Source organism: Elgaria multicarinata, chromosome 9 (assembly GCF_023053635.1).
Source record: "Elgaria multicarinata webbii isolate HBS135686 ecotype San Diego chromosome 9, rElgMul1.1.pri, whole genome shotgun sequence".
NCBI lineage: Eukaryota > Metazoa > Chordata > Lepidosauria > Squamata > Anguidae > Elgaria > Elgaria multicarinata.
Window position 1 is genome coordinate 67159373 of NC_086179.1, and position 26595 is coordinate 67185967.

Genomic DNA, 26595 nt, shown 5'->3' on the forward strand with positions numbered 1-26595 from the left:
TGGCTGCCTATATGTTTCCGAGCCCAATTCAAGGTGCTGGTCTTAACCTATAAAGCCCTACATGGCTTGGGACCACAATACCTGATGGAACGCCTCTCCCGACATGAACCTACCCGTACACTGCGCTCAACATCTAAGGTCCTCCTCCGAGTGCCTACTCCAAGGGAAGCTCGGAGGATGGCAACAAGGGAGAGGGCCTTTTCAGTGGTGGCCCCCCGACTGTGGAATGATCTCCCTGATGAGGCTCGCCTGGCGCCAACATTGTTATCTTTTCGGCGCCAGGTCAAGACTTTTCTCTTCTCCCAGGCATTTTTAACAGCATTTTAACAGCATTTAACAACGTTAAGTTTGTTTTTAATGGACCCCACAATTGTTGTTTTTAAATGGATACTGTTGTTTTTATACTGTTTTTGTGTGTGTGTGTGTGTGTGTTTTTAAATTGTATACTTTTAATGTTTACTATTTTTAAATGTTGTAAACCGCCCAGAGAGCTTCGGGCTGTGGGGCGGTATATAAATGTAATTAAATAAATAAATAAAATAAATAAATAAATACTTGCAGTATTTTAGATACAATTCTTATGTACAATACCACTGCTTGCATTTAACTATTTAAAAATCCATTATCTTTTCTGTGCCACTGAATAGATTAAATGAATAGGTTATTGGTTTTGCAAAAAGAAAAAGAAAAAAGTAGTAAATACAATCAACAATCATGGCTCACTCATATAAATCATGTGGTGACAAACGTACGAAGGAGCACTGATAAGATTTTTTTATACTAAAGGCGGGCAACATATCCCTTCCGCGATCCAAGTGTTTGTAGCTAAAACTATTGCCCAAATGCTATATGGATCTCAGCTGTACGCCTATTATAACCTCCGCCCTTTAGAAATCATTCAGACCAAGTTTCTAAGAACTATATTTTCAATACCTCATTGTGTGTCCAATGCTGCTTTGAGGCTAGAGGCTGGTCTAATTCCCATTGAAGCCCGTACCAAATTGCATATGATAAATTATTGGTTGAAACTTACATTCTTACCAGTTGGGTTGGCTCCTTTGATATTGTTGGACTCCTTTCAATCGAAATGGAAAAAGCATTTGGGTAAGGAGTTATCTCTATTGGGATTTTCTCCCAACGCTTTAATAGCTTTAGGCTACTTAAATGCCAAGGCAGCTGTCAGAGAATCTGGGATATTGTACTGCAAGAGTATGTCAGCTCATTGTCTTATGCCAGTCCCTTAAGAAATAAGACCTTTGAGTCAAGTGCTTATCTGACTAATCTGATTTACGCAAATTATAGAAAAGCTTTTACTTTGGCCAGATTTGATGTTTTGCCCTCCAAGTTTTTGGAGGGGAGATTCCAGAGAATACCATTTCAAGACCGCCTATGCCCCTGTAATAACGGGGATGTTGAAATGGTGAGGCATGTACTTTTATACTGTTCTTTTTATCGAGATCTTAGAAATGATCTTATTCTACCTATTTTATATAAATACCTGGGTAGAACTGCAAAATTTTATATTTCCTTATTACTCTCTGATAAGATTCCCTATATTACCAATAAAGTAGCTAAATTTTGTGCAATTATTATTATTATTATTATTATTATTATTATTATTATTATTATTATTTTATATAGCACCATCAATGTACATGGTGCTGTACAGACTAAAACAGTAAATAGCAAGACCCTGCCGCATAGGCTTACATTCTAATAAAATCATAATAAAACAATAAGGAGGGGAAGAGAATGCAAACAGGCACAGGGTAGGGTAAACAGGCACTGGGTAGGGTAAAACTAACAGTATAAAGTCAGAACAAAATCAAGTTTTAAAAGCTTTAGGAAAAAGAAAAGTTTTTAGCTGAGCTTTAAAAGCTGTGGTTGAACTTGTAGTTCTCAAATGTTCTGGAAGAGCGTTCCAGGCATAAGGGGCAGCAGAAGAAAATGGACGAAGCTGAGCAAGGGAAGTAGAGACCCTTGGGCAGGCGAGAAACATGGCATCAGAGGAGCGAAGAGCACGAGCGGGGCAATAGTGTGAGATTGCAATAACATGCCGTACCTTTTTAGCCCCTGAGTGTACTCTGTGATTTTAGATGGATTTGTTGATATAATTGTTTTGAACTTTGACTATCTAGATGTTGGTAGTTTTAATGTGTTAACATATTTTGTATAGAGTGTTTGTTAAATGTACTGTTGGTATTGGTCAATGACCGTAATAAAATATATTCATTCAATCAACAATAAACACCTGATTATTTTCCAGAAACTGCTGACATACACCATTTTCTTTTAGGAATGTCGCTAATTTATTGTTTTATAGTTTTGCTGGTAAACTGTTGATAATTACTAATGTCTATCATTAATTTCTCCCGTAAAACAAACATACATTAAACTTCTCACAAAACATCACTCCATAAATTCTGAATGAGCAATACTCATAGGAAATTGTAAAGAGATCCCATTATGAAAGTACTCGTGAAAATCAAGAGAAAACAATAAAACCATCCCTTTCAAAATACTGAATTATCAAAGAGCAACTTTTTTGGGGGGGTCAGAGTCTGGTTTCCCTTTGGATCAAATTTTCTACTGGTTGCAAATTTTCTACACTGCAAATTAGCAGTGGCGGAGAAAGAGAGAGAGAGAGAGAGAGAGAGAGAGAGAGAGAGAGAGAGAGAGGGCTCATCTACACCAAGCAGGATATTCCACTATGAAAGCGGTATATAAAAGGCAGAAGCCACACTACTGCTTTATATAGAGAGAGAGACAGAGTCAGAGAGAGAGAGAGATCCTACTCATATACTGAATATTATACAAAACCTTGGTGACAAATCACAAGGAAAAGCCCAAACGTTTTTGTCTGTCATGCAGCCTCATTTTGGATACTATTATTTGTTCCAATATGTGTACACAGATGGCATGCTGCTTGATGCCCCTGGAAAAGGAGATTTTCACAAGCCCTTTGGACCACTTTCTCATTGTTTAAACAGCTGAAAGCACATACCCCTCAGTGACGAGAGTAGATTAGGTTTTACAGAAACATCTTGGTTTGCAGAAAACAATTGTTTAATCAAACTGGGGGGGGGGAATCAGTGACATGCCTGAAGCAAGGAGAAGAGTTAGGGAACACTGGAGCCCAGAATTTGTTCTTAAACTTCCAAACCATGGTTTGGAGGATCATTTAATCGCAGCCAAAGTGTATCTCTAGAACATCAAACAAAATGAATTTCTGGAACTTCATAATGTTTTCTGAGTACTCTGTACCGGTGAGTACCTAACCACACTCATTACTGTCTGCTATTGTTTATGTTTGTCCTACACTGGAGACAAAATACCTTTTCCCAGCCTACCCATCTTTCCTCATATAACAAACATGGATAACAGCCAAAGGAACTATAGCCCCTTAGACCATGAATATAGAGTTACTAATGGCTGCTATAGACTAGCGATTCACAAAAAAATGTCAGCAAATAAGTTACAAGCTGTTAACTTTGCTTTAGAATATTTAAGAACCAGTACGACCTTTACATTTATACAAGGAAATAATGAATGTATTAAAGCAAAAGCTAGAATGTACCTTTGTTCTTAGCTTTCCAACTTCCATGTCAATTTCTGAGTATCTATTCTTGATTTCTCCATGAAAGCTTACTTGAGACGAACTCTCTCCACTCTCATATTCTTTCAGTTTCTTTTTAGTTGTTTTCATAAGCTTTTTAATTCTGTAGAGTACATATTACAGAAATCAAATTATACACTGAAAATCGGATTAAGGGTTTACTTCAATTGCTTAAAATATTCTATGAAGAATATTTTTTACTTCGCCCAGGGAGGCTTTGGCTGAAAATATGAGAGAATGCAAATAGAGTGGATTGTTCCTTTCATAGCTTGTTTACTAAACTATGAATATCCAATTTCAAAATTATCACAAATGCAAACTGACTTGCTTTTTTTTCACAATACAGGTAAATGCACTAATTAACTAGTAAAATGCACACTAGTTTGATGGGCTGCACTGATGAAGTCGCAACTTGGGCACTCCTTTATCAATGATAGAAGCAATGTTACAAATGACAGAATAATTGCCTCTGCTCCTCCAGATACTCGTAATTTGTGGTATTGCCTCCTTTACTTTTACTCACCTTGCAGCAGCACTGCTACTACTGACAGGGAACCAGGAGTCAATGCTTATCCAAAGATACAATGCCCGTTTTATCTCTTGACTACACAGAGCCTTTGGGCTACACACCCATCCACTACGATGCTGAGGCTGTAGTGCACTGAAAGCCAGGAGAGCCAAACAACAGAAGCTAGGAAACTGGCTTTTATATCAAGATTATTTCCCACACAGTAGTGTTAAACATATTTTAAACAGGCATCCTATAAACTGTAACAGCATTTTATTATTTTCCAAACAATGAAAACTTCACTTCCTTACCCATTACATTCTTTTTGTAATTCACAGTTTCTCTTCATTTCTTGATCTAGTCGTATTTCCACTGATCGCTTTAACTCAACTAACTTCTTCACTTTTTTCCTTTCATTCTCAAGCTTGTTAAAAATAAGTACATAATTTTTATACAAAAATGCACATTTATCATTAATATTTTTTAAAAAATGTCAAGTCGGATGCACAGGTGATCTAAACACGGAAAGGATTTTTTTTTTATAAATTGCACTTGAATGTTATGTGAGAAAAGGGGAACCGAATCCAAGGATTTCCTACTTGTGGAAATTCATATTTGTTCCCAATGTTTTACAAATTACAGGCATGGCACAAATGCAAAGAATCATACTGAAATCCATTGAGATTTTAAAAGTGTACCCTGATCAAAAGTATATTGCACAGCTACACTTTTCTAAGAAGGCTGTGCTGCTATTGAGACTGCCTGGAAAGGTTTGTTTCAGTATAAAAAAGTTAGGTCTGATACATCAAAGAAAGGACATAACAGAAAATGTTAAATGCTAAACCAATTTAGATGTATTTTTTCATCATATCTGGCAACTATTACAGTAAAATACCCATGTAGTGTATCAGAGGTTAGCAGAATTATAACCTCTCTTATTCACAAGTATAATACTGTCCTTACAGTACCTAATATGATGGGTAATTTGTTGCCATAATGTAGAGTGACCATATGAAAAGGAGGACAGGGCTCCTTTATCTTTAACAGTTGCATAGAAAAGGGCATTTCAGCAGGTGTCATTTGTATATATGGAGAACCTGGTGAAATTCCCTCTTCATCACAACAGTTAAAGCTGCAGGAGCTATACTAGAGTGACCAGATTTAAAAGAGGGCAGGGCACCTGCAGCTTTAACTGTTGTGATGAAGAGGAAATTTCACCAGGTTCTCCATATATACAAAGGACACCTGCTGAAATTTCCTTTTCAATACAACTGTTAAAGATAGAGGAGCCCTGTCCTCCTTTTCATATGGTCACCCTACCATAAAGCGAAAATAGGACTTTGAACATTCAACAGTGCTAAATAAATGCTAGGATATATTGAATATAAAATCTGAAGTGATTCAGAAGTCCAATGTCCCAAACAAAGCCCTTGTCATGTTTGCCTGCAAGGGCTAAAATGGGGACAGGATATAGGCAAACATCTCCACCGCAATCATCCCTGGCTACAATAATAGATCTTTGCAAGTTCTGAAAAGGGGCTTGCTTGTATGTGCATTCAGCTGAACATGCTTCCAAAGCTCCTGCAATTGGGAACCCTTTTCTTTGTCCTGAAGAAATCAGAAGAAAAGGTGTGAAGTATAAACGCTCATCAGCTTCTATCATTTGCTGCAGAAGCTGCAGCTGCCATAAGATAAAATTGCCTGGAAACAGCTTTTGTATGATGTTTATCTGCAGCCTATGCAAGACTATTTATTTAATCTGGACATTGATGTACTGCTCTTGTGTTCCAAAAGCACCAGTCAGGACTTCTTAGGAACACAGGAAGAGCTGTGCTGGATCAGACCAATGGCCTCTCTACCCAGCATTCTGTTCCCACAATGGCAAACCAGAGGCCTATTGACTTGCACTATTTAAAATGCTATTTTCGTAATAGCCACAATATAAAAACAACAACCAACCAATGACACAGGGGCAGCAGTTAAAACCAAAACATCGAAACATTATCTGACACATATAACAAAAGCATGCTGAAATTAAACATCTTCAACAATTGGCTAAAAATGGCGAGGGACAGTTGCATTTCAGGGGTTAGAGCATTCTATACTCTGGGTGCAGCTAAGTCCCTCTCTCGTACCACTCAGAAGTGTTTCCACCCTAGATGGGGCACGAAGAATGGGAATGTGCAGCCCACCAAAAGACTAGCTTCAGAAAGTTCCTAGATTATGTCTGTGCAGGCAAAGGAACCATGTGTTTGACAGTGAAGAGACCAAAAGCAGCATCTGTTTTGTAGTGGACAGGATGGAGAGTAAGTACCTCAGTGTCTTGGGACTCATCTACACCAAGCAGGATATTCCACTATGAAAGTGGTATATAAAAAGCAGGAGCCACACTACTGCTTTATAGCGGTATTGAAGTGCACTGACAACTGTTGGGGCCCATTGACACATACCATATACCACTTTCATAGTGTTATAACTTTCTTTGTGTAGATGTGTCATGGGCCCCAAGAGTTGTCAGTGTACTTCAGTACCACTATAAAGCAGAAGTGTGGCTCCTGTCTTTTATATACTACTTTTATAGTGGAATATCCTGCTTGGTGTAGATGAGCCCTTGATCACTGTATGGGAACAAGAAATGCAAAGCAATGCAAGTAACGGCACAATTTTGTTACAGATAAGCACCAAAGTGGGATGGGTGGGGAATAATGTATTGTAACTTCATAGTTAGAATCTTTGAAGAGAGAGAAGTAAAGAAAAACTACCATGTACCATGGCTATAATCTTTCTTTATGTTGCTCTGTGCTCCTTTGAAATTACATCAAGGTAAAAATTAAAAAAGCAACCCCAATGTATATATATTTACCCCTTTGGATTTTCTCCCCCCACCCACTTTTAATGTCTTGCAATGCTAGAACAGCTGGAGTTTTCAATCCATGTTTTCTAAGATCTGCAATTAAAAGGTATTGCCTTCGGCTAAGAATTTTAAATATGTGTGTGTATATTAGGAGGCAAGTTACTGTTGCTGTTTATAGGCTAGTAATTTTTATGAATACATCTGCAAGGCTGATAAAGCATGAGCTCTATTTTTTCTAGAGTGGATCAATTATTTCAAGGGTTAGAGCTTACTTGTGATGGGATGTGTAAAATATTTATTCTGAGTAGGAAGAAATCTATTTAAACCCTAGCAACAAATAATAGAGAGACACTGATTAATCAGTTGTGTTTTCATTGGACCTACCTGAGTCAGTAGCTCTGCCTTTTCCCTATCAAGTTCAGAAAGGCGAACACCAAGTTTTGATCTTGACTTCAGCTCTTCTTCCCACAAAGTGTGAGTATCCTGTGCAGTTACTGAGAGCATAGTTTGCTTCTGGACCTATGGAGCAATTAAGGTGCCTTTTAATGAAAAACTGTATTACAGATAGAACATTTGAAATAGCTATGACATCTGAATTGCGCCTATCACCATGGGTTGGTGATTGGCAAGGCTCCTGCGTTCTCCCTAATTTGCTTCCATTTTAAAGACACTGGTGCCTTTTTGTGAGTCACTCCGGTGTACAAGAATACAATTAAACATACTGTGAGAAAGATGTACCAATAGCTAAGTGAAAAGACATAGAAATGGTAAAATTACGAAATAAAATATAAAGCTTATCCCAAGTTTATTTCCAGACTTATGGCCCACATTCTGCTTCTCCTTCAGAATAAACATTTATAGACTTGGCTTTCAATCTACAAGTTGCAAGCTAGTTTTATCATTCATTGGTGATTTTTTTCTGTCATATTTAAACTTTCCCTATTTGAATTCCATTTTGAAACATTTATTATATTTATTGCCATTCAGGTTTTGCACTTAACAGCTGAGCTTTTAGTACAAATCAACAGAGGACAGAATATTTTTTTTTGTTCCTTTTAAACATATTTAACTCCACAACTAAAAGGAAAGTGCCTTTTTGGTGATGGCCAAGCAATTGTGGTATCCTTTCCTCAAGGAAGCTCACCTGATTGTCAACATTGCTTTCTTTTCTGTGCTGGGTTAAAATGTCACTGTTCTCCCATGTCTTTTAATATCTATTTTAATACCTATCATATTTTGGAAGTTTCTGCTTCTGTATCTATTGATGGGTTTTAGCTCTTGATGTGTATAGTATATTTATCAAGTTGGCTTTTGTATTATTTTATTCTTAGATTTTGTTACATATCGCATGATGCCTAGTGAACTTACTTTATAGGCATCTTATAAATACAAATGATAAATAGACAAACAAATACATAGAAAGCAACAGCTCATTTTAGGAACTTCAGAATAAGAAATCTATGCTCTGGGATGATTAAGGCTCAAAAGCTGCCTGATTAAAATCTTTCATCTGACTAAGCTATAATACAGGTATGCTGAAAGCACGGTGCTTTCTTAAAAGCTTATGAACTAACTCAGCCTTTTCCAACATGGTGCCAGCCACGTATTTTAGACTTCAACTCCCATTGGCCTCAACTAACATGGCCAATAGTTAGGAATGATGGGGGATGTAGTTCAAAACTTATGGAGGGCACTAGGGTGAAGAAGGATGATTTAACCTGTTGTTCTTTATTGTTCAGGTTGTCAAATGTTTATACTTCAGTTATTTATCAACTTGTATACTGCTTTTGTACTTGCATATCCTACCACTCATAATCTTGTTCAAAATGCCCCTGTGAGGGAAAGGAAAAACCCTGCATCTCTCAGAATATGAGAAGCAATTCTGGGATATGGTCAGGAATAGAACCCACATTCTCCTTTCTCAATTCCGTTTTTGTTGCCTGTGGTATGTATAAAATACCTGATGTTGAAAACGATTTTAAGAAAATTCTTCTAGGGAGCTCAAAATATAGCTCCAAGGAAAGTTGAATAAAAGCATTACTATAACAGACTAGAATTATAACAGCTATTTTGCCCATCTTAAAAAAAATACCTTGCCCTTCACTTGTATCCTACAAGCATATTTAAATCACTTTTCTGCTCTAGGCAGCCTCCCTGTCTGAGGGAGAATGCCTGGGTTCCTTTGAAGATGCAGTTTGAGTCATCTGTCCTGAACCATACCTTCAAAGTTCATCCTTTCCAGGCGATAGGAAAATGGTAGGAAAGCCTGCCTGCCTGAGGACTGACAGTTGTTCCCATGTCCTCTCACTGCTTCTTCCCCATCCTCTTTCTTCTGTGCAATTTCATGCATGCACATTGGGTTTCTCCTTTAAGTTTTATTTAGTTTTAGTTTTATGTACTTCTGCAAATCTAAGGGATAACCTGAGCTTGCTGATACCTCCCTCTTATGTGTAGGCACTCATTTTTGTCTACATAAGGATTGATACTCATTCCTGAACTTGAGGAAATGATCTCCAACGCACAGTGTGCCAATTTTCCTCATCATAACATATCCTCCCTTCACTTTATCCTGCAGGCATATATAATCACAGACAAACTATTGGTGAAATTAGACATCTTTATTATACCTGGTGATTTAGTTGCTCCTCTAAGTTGATTTTTGTGGTTTGCAAGCCAGTTATCAATTCCTCAAGACGATTGTGAACCTGCCCCCCAAAACAATTAAAATAGTCAGTTATACAAGTTATGGAGGTCCTCAGACTTAAGGAAATTCCCTAAAGGGCTCTCTTGGAAATTCATGATTTCAGTAAACTTTAATGAATTTGTTTACAATTTCTGAAGTTGAAGCAAATTATTCCATCACTTTACAGGGTGAAATAAACCCTTTAAATTAGAAGCTATGTTAATTATTATTATTAATTGTCCTCCAAATGTTCTTACAACATAATTATGGTCCAATATTCTTTAGAACAGACAATATGACAATCGTAAAGATTAAGACATAGTACAGGACTCAAATAGGTGAAATTTTCCTACCCACCACCGTCTCCAATCTCAACAGTACAATGTCTGACTTACAGAGGCACTATCCTGCAGGTCTTTCTGAAGTATCTCAATTCTACTTGTCTGTTGGTTGGTCGTTGCTTCCAATCTGGCATTTTCTATTTCAACTCTTAAAACACACACACACATATCAACATCTCAAAAGAGCACATCAGATAAATAAAATTATATTGCATCCATTTTTATAGATTTCAGAGAGTCTCCATGGCATAAAATTTTGGCACTAAACTGCTTATAACTGTTTTAAATCAATCCCTTATTTTTATCCCATGCTTAAAAGTACATTCCCATGGTTCCCAATTGCCAAAGAAATGCAGGGATCACGTGACAAATGTTTGTTTTAGTGCTGTTGAACATCAGCTCCTCCTCTAGTTTGTCGCTTCCTTTTGCCCAACACAGAACCTTTTCTGAACTCTGAATCTTCAGATGTTAAAAATTCTCATTCTGTTTAGTTCTTAGTATCAACCCCTCTCTATTTTTTCCAGCTCAGCACGCTAATCTCTTACACCTCACTACTTGACTCAAAGAAATAAAATTCTGTTCCACTGCTCCTTACTCTTCTTCCTTCCTTCTCCTTCCCAGCTCTGTCATAGCCCTGATGGAAAAGAAATTGTCCTAGAAGTTGGCTAAACCTATAGAAAGAACAGCTCTTCAGCACATTAGAGTAGTGTGAAGAAAATGAGGCACCAAAACAGCAAGAGAGAATCCCCTTCCATTGGCAGCTGCTAAGAGGCAGACTTCTCTGGAGACAGCACTCAGCATGTACATCCCACCCTTAGCTGACATCAAGGGCCTGCTACCGCAATGCCATTGTGCCAAACCTGTTACTGCCAGCCATAGCCACCACTGGAATTGTGTGGAGCCCGTTTAACTGAAATGGCTTCAGATGCCATTTAGGCTCACAGCTCAGCAGTGTGGAATTGTCCCCAGAGTCTTTCTCAGAGCTCAGTCAGCCTGCACCAGCTGCTACACACACCCCTTCAAAAAGGTACCGCTCCACTGTGGGCCACACTCAAGGAGTGCCAACAGAGCTTCAGGGGTTTGGAGAGAAGGGGTGGTGATATGGGAATAACTCAAATTGCAGCTGTTTCCTGATCCAGAACCACCCAAAGAGCTTCGTCTATGGGGCGGTAAATAAATGTAATAAATGAAGAAAATAAAATGAATAAAATAATTTCCCTGTGTTACAGAAGCCTTCCCTCCTTCTGCCCCAAGCCTCACACCCATCTGAGAGGGTGTGGCACAAGCTGGACATACGGAGGGCCCTCAAAATCTATATTAGATGTACACATAATTTTAGACATACGAATTCATTTGTGTCCTTCAATCCACTTTCTTGGGCCTCCAGCATCTCATTAGTAAGATGGATCAAGGCATTTATCACCGCAGTCTATGAGTCACAGGGCTTCTGAACATCACTGCACAGCCCTGCACATTCTACACAGGACGTAGCTATTTCAGCAGTATTATTAACTAATGCCCCACTACTGGAGATTTGTAAAGCAGCTACGTGGTCCAATCCCAATACATTTACCAGGCACTATAGATTAGACATCTTCGCCTCTGTGGAGGCGGCCTTTAGGAGGAGGGTGCTATAGCACATCATAGCTTCATCATAACTTCAGCCACCTACAGTTACCCACACTACTAATTGAGCTACCTGAGGGATGTCCCATTGTTGCATGCCGCCTCACGCCACACTGCGAAGAGAATACTGGTCACTTACTTTGGGCTTGGTGTGATGGAGACATCCAAACCACATCCTAGTATCCGGTGGTTGATTCATCTTAGGACAGAGGCATCCCAACATGTATTATCCAGCTCTGCCATGCCCTATCTGTGAGAGGGATCCTTTCTTTCCTCTTGGTATAATGTGCTCCTTCGTATCTACCCTGTCATAGCTTAGCCAAAGGACAAAATTGGAGGAGAAGCCCACATTCACCAGTAGTAAGACAAACTTTAGTCACTTGACTCCTGCCTTTCCTAGGTGGTGGGGAGACTTAACCCATCATTGAATGCATCCTTTCATACTGAACTGCAAGGACCCTTCATTGTAAGTGACCAATGTTCCAACTTCAACATACTGTCATTTTTTTTACCTTTGTATATGCTCTTCTAATTGTTTTATAGCATTATTTGCTCCTGATGATGCTACTAGAAGATCTTGTAATTTCTGAGATGCCAGACTTGCTTCACGTTCCTTAGCATCCAAAGAATTTCTTAAGTCATGAGTACGTCTTTCAGATTGAAGATATTGTTCTTCTGACTCTTGCAGCTATAAAAACAAAGCAGCACAAATAAAACACTACTGGCAAAAAGGGCTTAGTAACAGGGATGCTCATCTGAATTTTTCCAGTTGCCTACAGAACTAGGCCAAAGATTACAGGTACAAATACTATTTAAATTCAGTTCTATTTACATATGACACTAGGTGAAATCAAATCATCTGTTTGCTAGCAGAGCCTCTGCTGTCTGACTCAGATTTGGCAGGGAGGGCAACAGATTTTAGGCCACACAACATTGGATGTTGCCCATTATTCTGCCCCTCAATGAGCAGTATTTCTAAAAAGGTATAAAGCAGCAGACTAGAGATATATTAGTATTTAATAAACTATTTTAACCGTACCTTGGATTTTATCCTGTCTATTTCTTTTTGAAGTTGCTGTTTATCCTCTTCTAGGTCAATACGATAACGCGTTGAAACCTCTAATGAAGCTTCTGACATGGATTGCTTTTTGAGAGAATCTGCAAGTTCTTGCTGCAGTTGCCTTAATGTACCCTAACAGAAGAATTTTCATAAAAGTACAAGCTGTACAAATTAAACCCAAATAAATAAATTTAGATATGAGAGTGTTAAATCACACATTGTGTTAGTGTTATGCCTCCTTTGAAGGGGTCTTCATCAGAAAATGATGTTGAGCGACCCGAGCTGAACATCATGGAGGAGAAGACTATTTCTAGAAACTTCAGGGCGATCAGGGAGATCCTACGCCCTTGGTAATTACATCAGTTAGACCTCTCTCTTCAGGATGCCAAGAGCCCCCTTCTGGTTCAAAGCCATCAACTAGTCCTAGGGAATGCAAGCACCTGAGAGCGCAGGCTCAGCTGGCTGCCATTTGAAGACGTGCCTGCCTAGGAAATAGAACTCCTTGTGAGTAAAGGGCTGCTTGTGGGTAAGGCTCTCCATACGAGTAAGAACTTTCCAAGGTATCTGCCTTAGGTGGGATTCTAAGAGCTCAAGCTTAAAAGCCCTCAGTTCTGGGCTGATGATTGCTGGAATGTCTGTTTTGCAGTTCCCCGACTTCTGTCGAGCAAGTCCTTGCTTGTATTTTAAATATGTATTTCTGCTGTTTTTATCCTGTTTGTGCTTTTATATTATATTTTATATCATGTTTTTATACTGTTTATTTTATACTTTGAATGGTTTTAATTTTTGTGAACCACCCAGGGAGCTTCAGCTATTGGGTGGTATAAAAATGCAAATAAATAAATAAAACCTAGTTCCCCGTTGGACTTCATGTGCTCTAACCCCCTGGATCTTCTTCAGGCCTTTGAGAAATACCCAAGCCAGGACTGACCTCACTGATAGCTCCACAGCCTTGGTGTGCTGTTTCACCGCCCAGCCTACAATCAGCAGCCAAGACTGGGTGTGGCTTAGCTTGAAGCAGGACAGTTATTATTATAAACACAAATGGTTAGATTTCCTTCCTTACCAATACCAAGTCAAACGAAACTGTGGACAGTACATGCCACTTGCTACTAGTAAAAGACTGCAAGTACTCCTTCCCATTTACTCAGAATGTATAGATCTTTTAAAAAAAGAGAGTTTGAAAGTGCTTAATTTTACGTATACAGTTAACCTGATTATCAAACACGTCTTCTCTGTAGTGCATGGCACAGCATTAAATGGCACATCATAATTATTATTTTTTTAACTCTGATGGTAAGGTGTGTGTGAAGACTCATTTAGAAGAGACCATCATATCTACGTCCAATCAGTATAGTATCTCTCTATGGAACCCTCTTGCTTATTCAATAAGTTTTGCTACTGGAAAAAATAATGCATCACTAGTACTTCAATGGCATTGGGGGAACGCATCACACTTACCTCTCTATCTACTTTTTCTGTTTCATATTTAAAGACTTGCTCCCTTAAATTATTACATTTTGCAATTAATTCTTTATTTCTCTCTTCCATCATCTGCACTTGCTTTTCAGTATCGGCTCTGAGTTTGCTAAATATATCATTAAATCTATCTTGGACATCAGTCACTACTTTTTCTTTGATAATACCCTTGTTTTGAAAATCTTCAAATTGCTGCCGGAGTAAAAGATTTTCACTTTGAAGTTGTGCCAATCGTTCTTGCATAGATTCCTGTTTTACAGCGTATTTGTTCATTTGATCCTTTTCAACTTGTCGTGCATTTTCAAGTTCCTTCCTTTGCCCCTGTGCCTGACTTAAATCCCTTTGACTACTCTCCAATTGCAAGCTCTTTTCTCTGAGACTGTGTGTTACGTGGTGAAGTTCATTTTCTAGGCTATTAGCTTTACTTTCAGCTTTACTTAAATGTTGAGACATGCTATTGTTGGTTTCTCGTAGAGTACATAGTTCATGATCCAGTTTGTCTTTTAAGCGAAGCCATTCATCACGCTCTCGTTGCAGCATTCGTTCAAGATCACTTTTTGATAACTGGCTCCTTTCAAGTTCCTGAACAGCAGAACTCAGACGAGAACGAAATGAGTCTAGTTCCACCTCCAATCTTTCTTTATTTTCTTTAATATGCTCTAATTTGGATGTTAGCATTGCAACTTCTGTTTTTGATACATTTATTTGTCCATTGTATTGGAAAACTGTTTGAGTCAAAGCCTCTTCATTTAGTTTCAGTTCTTTTTTAAGTTCTTCTGTTTTTTCTTTCAAAGTTTCATTTTCTTCTAAATATTTGCTTTCTTCTTCCTGATGCCGAATCCTTATGTGGTCAAGCTCTAATTTTAATACAGCAAGTTCATCTTGGAGTTTTTGATTTTTGTGGAGAAGTTCCTTTTCTTGGTCATGACTATCAGTCATCTGAATGATTCATAAGCAAAAGACAAAATTATTAAGAGCCACCCAGAATTCTTTGATTTTTTTTTCTCCATCATACTCACAGAACTAAATTGTATTTTAGATGGGAGAACAGATATGCGCAATGTATATTTTCTTTCCAAGATATTTCACTCCATGTCTCTTTTCCATATTTTAAATCAATTATTATACTACTAAACTCATTTAAGTTAAAGGAGAAAGATGATAAGTTCTATATTCCACAAAGGATATCTTATGTGCTACATTTTTACCATGTACCTATATTCTACAAAGTAAAAGTTGTGCTCCGAAACGTGCTTTAAAGTATGTCTGCAAAACAAGTAATATCTCACCAAGTGGACAAAACTTCCTGTGGCATGTACACCATATGGGAAAGCACAAGCTTTTCCAGTGTGGTTGGATCCAAAGGTGTTTTTCACTCATGGAAAATGTATTTCAATCTCATGTTGGAGCACTGCTGAGATAAAACAAAACTAATTCCAAAAGATGATCTTCAATGTGTGCAAATGGAAGCATACAACTTAATATAGCACTGCTTTTACTAGGGAGTAAGCTCTTGCAGAACAGTGCTAGTGCCTATTTTCCTTCCATTCATGGTTCTTTGGATCCAACTCAAAATGCATAAAGCATTCCTAAAAGTGTTTATCTTCTACATAGAAACTACGATAACAACAATAAATATTACTACTGTGTTTTAAGTGCTTCATGTACATGTAATGCTTTGACCTACCCTATAAGATAGATCTGTATTAACTTTCACTTTGCAGATGAGGGGCAGGGGCTGAGGCTAAGAAAGAGGGACTTTCCTAATGCCCCCCCCCCCCCCGGGAGTTTGTGGCACAGAAAAAATTCAAAGTGCTAGTTTCAACGCATCCAAGATTCAAAATTGCGACATTATGACAATAGTCCAGCGAGATTTTATTATGTATAAAGAAGCTATAATGATTAAAAAGTCAGACCCTATTTAAAATCAAAACACAATAGAGTAAAACAGAACAAAGTGAAATATTAGCTTATTCTTTACATAAAAACTATTTTTGAAAGTCCCCTAGTTTCCAAAAGTACTTTACCATGTAGCTATCTCATGTTGGCTCAAACTCCAGAAAGTCAGGAAATTGGAAGCTACAAATGATGCCTTAACAACATGTCCTGTGATCAGTAATGGTGTTGTGCAATGTCACAAATTGTACTTGCTTACAACTTACCTTTTGCGTACCCACACTCCTTCTTGCTCTTTCAAGCCCAAATCTAGATGGAGAGGATGGAGTACCAAACTACCTGGGACTACCAAAGATGCTCCAAGTTGTCCTGGTTTTGTGTTGCCTTACGAAGCATATGAAACTTACTGTTTTGCTAGAGGACCCCCTGTAAGTTAACCCATGCCTATTTGTTGCTTGTATGGGAGCACAATTGCTTACGTCATTATTAATCATAGGTCATGGCTCTTAAGGCATCAAAGTAATTTTAATTAAATAAATACATATCAATGGGAAACTAGATTTAAACCAATGATTTAAAGAGGCCTTTCTTGCTGGTTTAGACCATGATTGAAATCATTCATAAAAATTATCCTCATTTAAAATCAATCCACCCAGTCTCTAACTGTAATCATGTGCAGAGCTGATGTGTAGTGGGAGAACATAACTGCTTCTATCCTACACCTTGACCTATCTTGCATTCATATGTAGCCACAATGTTTAAAAGGATGTACGCACATTCTTACCCCTCATATTCAGGAAAGAAACATGTTAGATGCACGTCTTTAAATGCATCAAAGATCCCTAACTACACCACAGTTCCTTGGCATGTGTTCATAAAAGTTTAAGAATGCACATTTACTACTTACAAATTTGGTGCAGGAAAGTCTGGTGTAACACCACTAAATCCACAGCAAACATGACTGCTCCAAAAGTTATGGAGCTGTTCGGCGTTAGTACATTTTGGGGGAAACACTTACACTCTTTCAGTAAGTGACAAAATGAATACCTCTGAGTGTTTAGCTGCTGTCTTTTTTGATTCTTCTTCCAACTCCTTTTGCTTCCACAGGTGGGTATTCAAAATACTCTCTTGTAGAACTCTGGCATTCTGTTCTTGAGCAAGTTGTCGCTGTGTTTCATTGCGTTCTTCTTCAACCTAGAAAATGCATTTAAAATGCAAATGTGGAAAAACAACAACAAAGTCTTGTGGTACCTTAAAGATTAATCAATCTATTATAGCATAGTTTTTTGTGGACTCGATGCATGGAATGTCATCCTGAATTAACAGATACATACATACACAGTTAAGCGGAGGGAGAAGAGAGAAAAAGTGCAAAGTCAGAGGAGAATAACAGGCAAGAAATACAGATAGTGATAATTACATTAAAGCTTAGATGTATGCACAATAATTGCAGAGACCATTCACAAAGTAGAGTTGATTAAAATGTGATAAATAAGATAAATTTATCACATGAACGTGATAAAAAAAATGTAGGTTAGAGCTTCCCCATTATCTTCAATGTCAGGGGCAGTTCTGTGAAAATAATAGAGAGCTATCCCTAACAAAGAAACCAATGGGGACATCTTTGTTGTTGTTTATTCATTTATTCGTTCAGTCGTTTCCGACTCTTTGTGACTTCATGGACCAGAGCTTTCTGTCGGCTGTCGCCACCCCCAGCTTCCCCAAGGTCAAGTCTGTCACCTCCAGAATATCATCCATCCATCTTGCCCTTGGTCGCCCCCTCTTCCTTTTGCCTCCCACTTTCCCTAGCATCAGCCTCTTCTCCAGGGTATCCTGTCTTCTCATTATGTGGCCAAAGTACTTCAGTTTTGCCTTTAATACTATTCCCTCAAGTGAGCAGTCTGGCTTTATTTCCTGGAGTATGGACTGGTTTGATCTTCTTGCAGTCCAAGGACCTCTTAGAATTTTCCTCCAACACCACAGTTCAAAAGCATCTATCTTCCTTCGCTCAGCCTTCCTTATGGTCCAGCTCTCGCAGCCATAGGTTACTACGGGGAATACCATTGCTTTAACTATGCGGACCTTTGTTGTCAATGTGGTGTCTCTGCTCTTAACTATTTTATCAAGATTTGTCATTGCTCTCCTCCCAAGAAGTAAACGTCTTCTGATTTCCTGGCTGCAGTCAGTTTCTGCAGTCATCTTTGCGCCCAGAAATACAAAGTCTGTCACTGCCTCCACGTTTTCTCCCTCTATTTGCCAGTTATCAATCAAGCTGGTTGCCATAATCTTGGTTTTTTTGAGGTTTAACTGCAACCCGGCTTTTGCACTTTCTTCTTTCACCTTTGTCATCTTATTCATATGAATCTTATTCATATGAATTTGAGTACAAACTGTAGTCACTGGACTGGGAGTGAAAGGTCATACATAATACTAAATAGCTTTTTCAGATATTTATTCTGTTTATGAGATAAAGATATTAGGATGAAGATCTCTGTACAACACCATGTACATAGATGGTGCTATATAAATAAATAATAATAATAATCCTTTGTAGCATCTACTTTTATCAGGGAGGGGGGGATACTACTGATACTACTCTGACTGGAAAGTAGAGAATATCAGATGATCTCCCCACCCTCCAATAAGTTAGTTATGAAAGAAGAAAAAACACCAACGCTTGCATGTTATTTTTTTATTTGCCAAATGTCAGAACAAGCTTACCATTTGTCGAACAGCATTCACAAGGCTTTGTAACTCCTGAGGTGTTCTTTTGGAACCCAGGTCTACTATATTTGGTGGGAAATTACTCGTAAAATTGTTTTCTCTCACAGGTGGAACAGAAAATGAAAGACTAGGAAGCAAACTTCCTTGAAAACTTGTAGATCTCACGTTTCTGCCCAAAGGATTATAAATATTACAGCTACCCAAAGGAGGGCTAGAGAATGAAGAGATCAACTCTGGATCAAGCTGGCCAATTTCCTTCATTCTATCAAGTTCAGGATAGAGTTTGTAGCTTGTACCAGACTCCATAGCTCCTAGATTAAAATACTTCTAATTACTCTGGATCCTGGTAATTTCCAATTTTCAGTCATGTGATTTGACATTGCCCAAACATTTTTAAGTTTTCTGAATATTCTGCATTGCCCACCCTACTAAAACATTTTGTTTACTTTACAAACCATCAAAAAAGCACGAAACATTGAAACTAACTGTAGAAGAAAATTCAGGTTCAAGTTATTAAAGCAAATACAGAGTATGCAAAGGCCCTTAAATTTGTTCCTTTTTCAGTACCAAAAGAAAAGAAGAAACAGACAGGAAAAAAATTCTTAAGTTTGATGTCAAACGCTAAGTATGCCACTGCTGTTGTTCTCAACAGCGTAAACATGAAAATATGTATAGAGTTCTCCATTACAGAACTGCCATATCCACATTTCCTTTCCTCTTTGCTTCAGCTGACATCACAAACCACATAATGTGCCTGGTTAATTATGAGGTCACTAAAATTCTTTCAAGCCTATTTTCTTTTTTCTATTCAAAATGTTTTATTTTGCTTTTATGTTGAATGAATCAGAAAGTGTCAGAATGTCTGAACAAGCAAAACATGCTTAATGACTTAGTTATTTACTAATTCGACATAAAAGTAGAAAAATATAAAAGTGCATTCTTGATTTTCAATCAGGTTTGTATTAGATTGATCAAAATAACTTGGTCAACTGACTGTTCGAACTATGTCATATAATCGTCAAGAATTTAAAAGTACTAATTTATTAGAATGGTAATAACGAACTCATTAGTCTGTAGGAGGCTTTTGTTTTGTCTTGTCTTTTTATCAAAAACTACTGTCTTCCGTAGAGAAGTTCTCAGAAGCTTGAAAGAACCCCAGCCATAAGGCTTTCTGGAGAGACCTACAGGTGCTACAGGCTCCTGCACAAATGACTCTTGATTACTGAAGGGAACGAGGTACGGGGTCCTCACTACTCCATCATGCAGTTTTAAAGAGGTAGGTCAACACTTTTCATAGACATTCTGGATTGCTTCTGCTAAAGAACTGTTGAGCAATTTCAGATACAAAACGGTCTTCACATCTCCATTGTTTTGGGGCACTAAAAATAAAACAATTGAATAGGCCCCGAGAACCTTCGGTCCAGTGGCACAGGTTCTATGGTTCTGATGTTCAGCAAGTACTGTATTGATCCCAAAACTGCCCCATGTTCTGGGATGTGAGGAAACGAAGAAAACTGCTTCTAGGATACCTAGAAAACTCATACCTCTCCTCAATCCAGGTGTGCAAGGTGGAACCAAATGGAGGAGAAGTGAAGAACATAGCCTATTATAGCTGAATGTTAAAGACAGGCGTCCAGAAGATGAGTGGTTTTTGAGCCCTTGCTGAAACTGGCTACTGCAGAGAGAGTGGAAGACTGATTATCTGAGACTTGGTAGAAGAGGCCCTAGTGCCTGACCACTTGCTCTCCTCCTCCTCAGGAACCAAGGATATTGAGGAGAGTCCCTAGAGAAACTACTAAGAGAAGAGGAAGAAGAGGGCCTCTGCCCTCTCCTGTTCCTCTTATGAGAGGACCTGTCCCTGGAGTGAAGTTGTTTCCTCTTTCTTTTTCCATTATGGCCTTCTCAGGATCTGGAGCTTCAGCAAGTCTGCTGGTCACCTCCCCACTCCAACTAATGATACCCTGATCTCTTGGGTAAGAATTTGCCAAACCCAGGACAGGAACTCAGGCTAGGCATGGACCCCACTAAGATCTGACAATGCTACTGATCTTGCCATGGATTCTACCCCCTCACTGCAGATACCAGTGGACATGTCTGGTGGGGAGATTCCCCCAGCACTGAAGAGTGATTTCCGGTTCCGGTTGGGCGAGGCAGCACACACACAGCCTGTTAGCCCGCCTAATTTTACTCTTTTTATCTTAATTCATTTATTTATTTTTTTACCCTATTGTTTGAAGTTCGATTTTATCTTGGCATTATTATTAGTGCTTTTTACATGAGGAAAGCTAGCCTATGGAATTTGTTTAATTGCTCAGCTCGGAGTTGTCAGACTCCTCTGCATTCCTCTCCCCCACTGTTGGGAAACATTCTACAAACAGTGCTTGATCTGATGGTGTTATCTAGCGAAGCTGCTGACTGTGAAGACACACGGCGGTAAGGAGAAGCTGCAGCCCTGATACAGCAGGAAGAGCGGGCAGAGCTAATTTAAATTAGGAGCATAATGGAATTGCCTTTCTCTAATGACGGGGAAATTCTGGACATAACATTATCTCCGCCGGTTTTACAGCAGATACAGAGGACCACACCGTTGTCTATAACTCCTATGACTGAATTTAAAAGGAACAATCAGTGCCCAGGGCTACTGGAGGAACGTCTACCTTTAGAAATGAATATTAGTGCTCTGTCGTCTCTATCACTTCCTATGGATGTCAGCAGAAATTGTAATTGTGGAGACGATATGCTCAGAAGATATGGAAAAGCCAGTATAGGAACAAAGCAAACAAAGATAACTGATTTTACTAAGAAGCAAAAAATTCTCTCCCTTAAGTCGAAGTACAAGCAGGAGGTTTCTATAGAGATGCAACCAGACTTCCTTATTGACCTATCAGATACATTATTGAGTGAGGAACAGATTTTGGACAGTAGCCAACTAAATAGTTCCTTGAATGTGGATTTTGGTAAATTAAGAAAGGAGGATTTTTTGCCATCTCCTGCTATCCCATTTGAGATATCTGAAGGGATTAATATAAGTAAAGGGTTTTGGAAGACTCAGAACGAACACCAACCCAGGGACACAAATACCATTAAGAGTTCACAGCCTGAAATGTATCCCTTCCCCGATATAGCTGTGCCTACAATGGATGAGACCAAACTCTCACCCTCTGATGTTCTATTGGAAATTAGGGATTTAGTGAAGGAAATAAAAGAATTATTGACTGTAACGATGGGACTACTGAAGGAGAGAGACCATCTTCAACAAGTGGAACGACAGATCCAAAGAACGAAAGAAAATCCCTTATTTTGCTCAGATAAAGACGATTATTATAATTTATCACCTAATACAGCTAAAAGAATTGCTAGTTTATCACATGAGGAATTATTGCTATGTCTAGGACAAAACACCTGGGATCCTTTAAAATTAATTTCAACCAATCAAGATAAACAAGATTTGGCCAGTGACCAGTACCCTCCCATTGATGAAGTTGAAGCCAAATCACCTCAAGAGACTGTCAGAGTAGATAAGGCAAAATCCAAAGTTAGCAAAAAAGGCAAAGCGTATAATAAGAAACCTAATCCTATTAATATCACATTGAATAAACAAACTAATAATAGTAAAACTGGGAATAAGGGTGGCACAAATAAAATGGGGAAAAAAGGAAGCAGCTTGAATTTTAAGCCCCTTTTTAAGTTGCTAGATATAGAGGATGCTAATAAAAGAAAAAAAGGTGACCAAAATAAACCAAAATCAAGAGAAGGAATAACTAGGGATTTGATATTAGAGAAAGATAAATCATATAGCAAAACAGTGATAGGGATGACACAAGTGACTGCCCCTTCAAATGTAACAAGTAAGCCAAACTTAGAGGGACCAGACTTCAACAGACAGGAGTTATACTCTGCAGCACAAGGAACAGGTTCTCTGGAAGGCAGAATACCTGTTGTATCCAATATTAAATTTGACTCAGACAGCATGAGAAATGATCAAGGTAATCAAATTCCAGTGTTGATTAGAGATAGAAACAGGTCACATAGGTTTAATGGGAGGAAGCGAAGAGGGTATAGAAATGGGGTGGACACTGTGAACGATAGACAAAAGAGGAGGCTGGCCCTTACAAGTGCATGGTTTAATGGTGACCCCACCCAGGCATATGCTAAGGAAGCTAATTATGATCAGTGGGGTGAATCTTGGTGTGGTAGATCAGTTAGGCAAAATAAATACTGACTTGGGACCAAGGAATATTCCCAAACTTATTTAGAAGTGGCTATTATGAAAGATGACAGGGCTGATAATTTTACAACTGGATCTGTCAACGTTATCCAGTTGCTATCTTGGAACATAGCAGGCTGGGCTACCAAAGTCAGAGATTTGACATTTGTAGAGTATGTTACTAAATTTGATATACTCCTATTCCAAGAGACATGGTCTCAGGAGGAGTTGTCTTTGGATGGTTTTAGATCCTTTATTCTTAAATCAACCTCGAGTGAACGAGGCGGTCGTTACAAAGGTGGACTGGGTATCTTTGTTTCAACCAAGTTATACGCCTCTATTACTAATGTAAAGCCTCTTTCTCAATTTGCCACTGCTTTGATAATTAAATTTGGTTTAAATGTTCTCCTGATTATTAATGTCTACCTACCCCCTTATCGATTACAATCACAAATTAGAATGATGTGGCATAAATTGGAGGATTATATTAATAGTTTGCTACTGCTTTATCCTGAAGCCTCGATTATTGTTGCTGGTGATTTTAATGCCAGGACAGGTGAAAATGATGAAGCTCTTTTTTCACGTTTTCATATGATGCCCCCTGAACCTGATCCTGGTCACCTATTTTTAAACAGATACTCCAAGGATCATGGCTGTAATTATGCTGGCTTTTGCCTTTTGAACATGATTAATAATTTAGATCTGATCCTTGTTAATGGGAATACGGAGGGCGACAGACCGGGAGAATTTACTTTTTTATCCAACTTTGGAGCATCCACAATTGATTATGTTTTGATATCTTACAATCTGTTATCAGCCGTGGCTGGCTTTAAGGTTGACTGTCGTTCAGAGAGTGACCATTTGCCCTTGGCCCTAAACTTGGAAATTAGAGATCTAAAAAGGTATGCAGATACAGAATCAACACCACTAAATGATGTTGATTTCAGAGCCTCCCGTATTAAGTGGTCTGGCAAATATGATAACTCCTTGAGACAACTACTTAAGTCTGAGCCCTATTTACATCTTGGCTCTTCTATCAGAACAGCTGATTCCATTGAAACCATTCTAAAGACTTATGAGGAGTTAATTCACTCCTTACAGATTTCTCTGACATATAAACATGTAAGGAGAAATCCAACCTTTGCTTCGAAATCTTGGTTCGACAGGGAATGCAGAGAGGCGAAAAATTGTCTAGTGGCTAAATATAGATCATACAGAGATCAGAATTTGACAAGGATCCCTGATGAATGGTTTGGGATGAAAAGGAAATATAAAGCTCTAATTAAAAAGAAAAAGTACCAGGCACAGAAAGATATGTGGCAGAGTTTAATAATGGCATCTAAAAAGAATGATTCAGTTGCTTTCTGGAGAATAATTGCTGGTGGCATGCATAGCAACACAGTCAAACTTGACTCTTGTATTCTTCCCACTGTATGGGAGTCACATTTCATGAGTATCTATGCAGCGAATAATGGAAATCTCCAGGGACCTCAGGGGAGTCTAGAAGGTATGATGGATTGGGCACCCGTATCTATCTCTGAAATTACCAATTTGGTACATCAACTAAAATTAGGTAAAGCGCCAGGTCCTGATAATATTCCTGCAGAACTATTAAAGGCCAACCTTGACTGGTGGGCACCTGTTTTAGCTTCCTTATTCACATGGATAGATCATACAGCATGTATCCCAGATGATTGGGGATTAGCTATTATCATTCCAGTTTATAAAAAAGGGAATAGATCTGACCCAGCCAATTACAGACCTATTAGTTTGCTGAGTATTATTAGCAAACTATATGCTCGCCATCTGCTTGATAAATTAGAGGATTGGCTATATGCAGAAAATATTATTGAAGAAGAACAAGCAGGATTTAGAACAGGGAGATCAACAACAGATCAAGGTTTTGTTCTTCAACATTTAGTTGATAAATATGCCTCTCCTAAAGCTGGTGCCCTTTTCTCTGTATTTATCGACTTTAAGTCAGCATTTGACTCTATTCCTAGAGATAAATTATGGGCCAAATTTGAGAACACTAATATTGACAGAAGATTATTGCTGCTTATGCGGCGTCTGCATGAAAACACCAGGCTTCGAGTAAATTGTAACAAGGAAGGGGTTTTGTCAAGACCTGTCCCAACATCTAATGGAGTTAAACAGGGGTGTATTTTGGCCCCAACCTTGTTTAATTTTTATATTAACTCAATAGTGAAGAGACTATCAAACCCTGACTTCCATCCACCTAAGCTGAACAATCGCTCTTTATCAATTCTTTTATATGCTGATGACGCTGTGCTGTTATCTCTAACCAGTATTGGGTTAAGACGCTTAATGAGGGCTTTGCATTTATATTGTAATGAAGAGCTACTAACAATTAATTATTCAAAGACCAAGGTGGTGGTCTTTGGCAGGAGGAAAATAAAACATAAATGGATGATTAATGAAAATCCCATTGAGCAGGTTGCTAGCTATAAATATTTGGGAATGATGTTCCATGCGTCAGGATCATGGCTCACTCATATAAATCATGTGGTGACGAATGCACGAAGGAGCACTGCAGCACTGATAAGATTTTTTTATACTAAAGGTGGGCAACATATCCCTTCCGCGATCCAAGTGTTTGTGGCTAAAACTATTGCCCAAATGCTATATGGATCTCAGTTGTACGCCTATTATAACCTCCGCCCTTTAGAAATCATTCAGACCAAGTTTCTAAGAACTATATTTTCAATACCTCATTGTGTGTCCAATGCTGCTTTGAGGCTAGAGGCTGGTCTAATTCCCATTGAAGCCCGTACTAAATTGCATATGATAAATTATTGGTTGAAACTTATATTCTTACCAGTTGGGTTGGCTCCCTTGATATTGTTGGACTCCTTTCAATCAAAATGGAAAAAGTATTTGGGTAAGGAGTTATCTCTATTGGGATTTTCTCCCAACGCTTTAATAGCTTTAGGCTATTCAAATGCCAAAGCAGCTGTCAAACAGAGAATCTGGGATATTGTACTGCAAGAGCATGTCAGCTCATTGTCTTATGACAGTCCCTTAAGAAATAAGACCTTTAAGTCAAGTGCTTATCTGACTAATCTGACTTACCCAAATTATAGAAAAGCTTTTACTCTGGCCAGATTTGATGTTCTGCCCTCCAAGTTTTTGGAGGGGAGATTCCAGGGAATACCATTCCAAGACCGCCTATGCCCCTGTAATAACGGGGATGTTGAAATGGTGAGGCATGTACTTTTATACTGTTCTTTTTATCGGGATCTTAGGAATGACCTTATTCTACCTATTTTATATAAATACCCGGGTAGAACTGCAAAATTTTATATTTCCTTATTACTCTCTGATAAGATTCCCTATATTACCAATAAAGTAGCTAAATTTTGTGCAATTGCAATAACATGCCGTACCTTTTTAGCCCCTGAGTGTACTCTGTAATTTTAGATGGATTTGTTGATATAATTGTTTTGAACTCTGACTTTCTAGATGTTGGTAGTTTTAATGTGTTAACATATTTTGTATATAGTGTTTGTTAAATGTACTGTTGGTATTGGTCAATGACCGTAATAAAATATATTCATTCATTTGTCCCCAGCACTGAAGC

General features: G+C 38.4%; 1 protein-coding gene across 1 annotated transcript in view; it reads right to left on the reverse strand.

Moving 5' to 3' along the window:
• Window positions 1–26595, reverse strand: part of LOC134403678 (ankyrin repeat domain-containing protein 26-like) — an 84242-nt gene that overhangs the window by 15573 nt on the left and 42074 nt on the right. The window contains exons 27-35 of the mRNA XM_063134055.1: window positions 17111–17257; window positions 14150–15106; window positions 12668–12820; window positions 12141–12316; window positions 10057–10150; window positions 9606–9683; window positions 7363–7497; window positions 4436–4548; window positions 3578–3719 (exon numbers count right to left, since the gene is read on the reverse strand). Of these exons, the coding sequence (XP_062990125.1) occupies window positions 3578–3719; window positions 4436–4548; window positions 7363–7497; window positions 9606–9683; window positions 10057–10150; window positions 12141–12316; window positions 12668–12820; window positions 14150–15106; window positions 17111–17257 (1995 nt within the window). The remainder of the gene's footprint in view (window positions 1–3577; window positions 3720–4435; window positions 4549–7362; window positions 7498–9605; window positions 9684–10056; window positions 10151–12140; window positions 12317–12667; window positions 12821–14149; window positions 15107–17110; window positions 17258–26595) is intronic.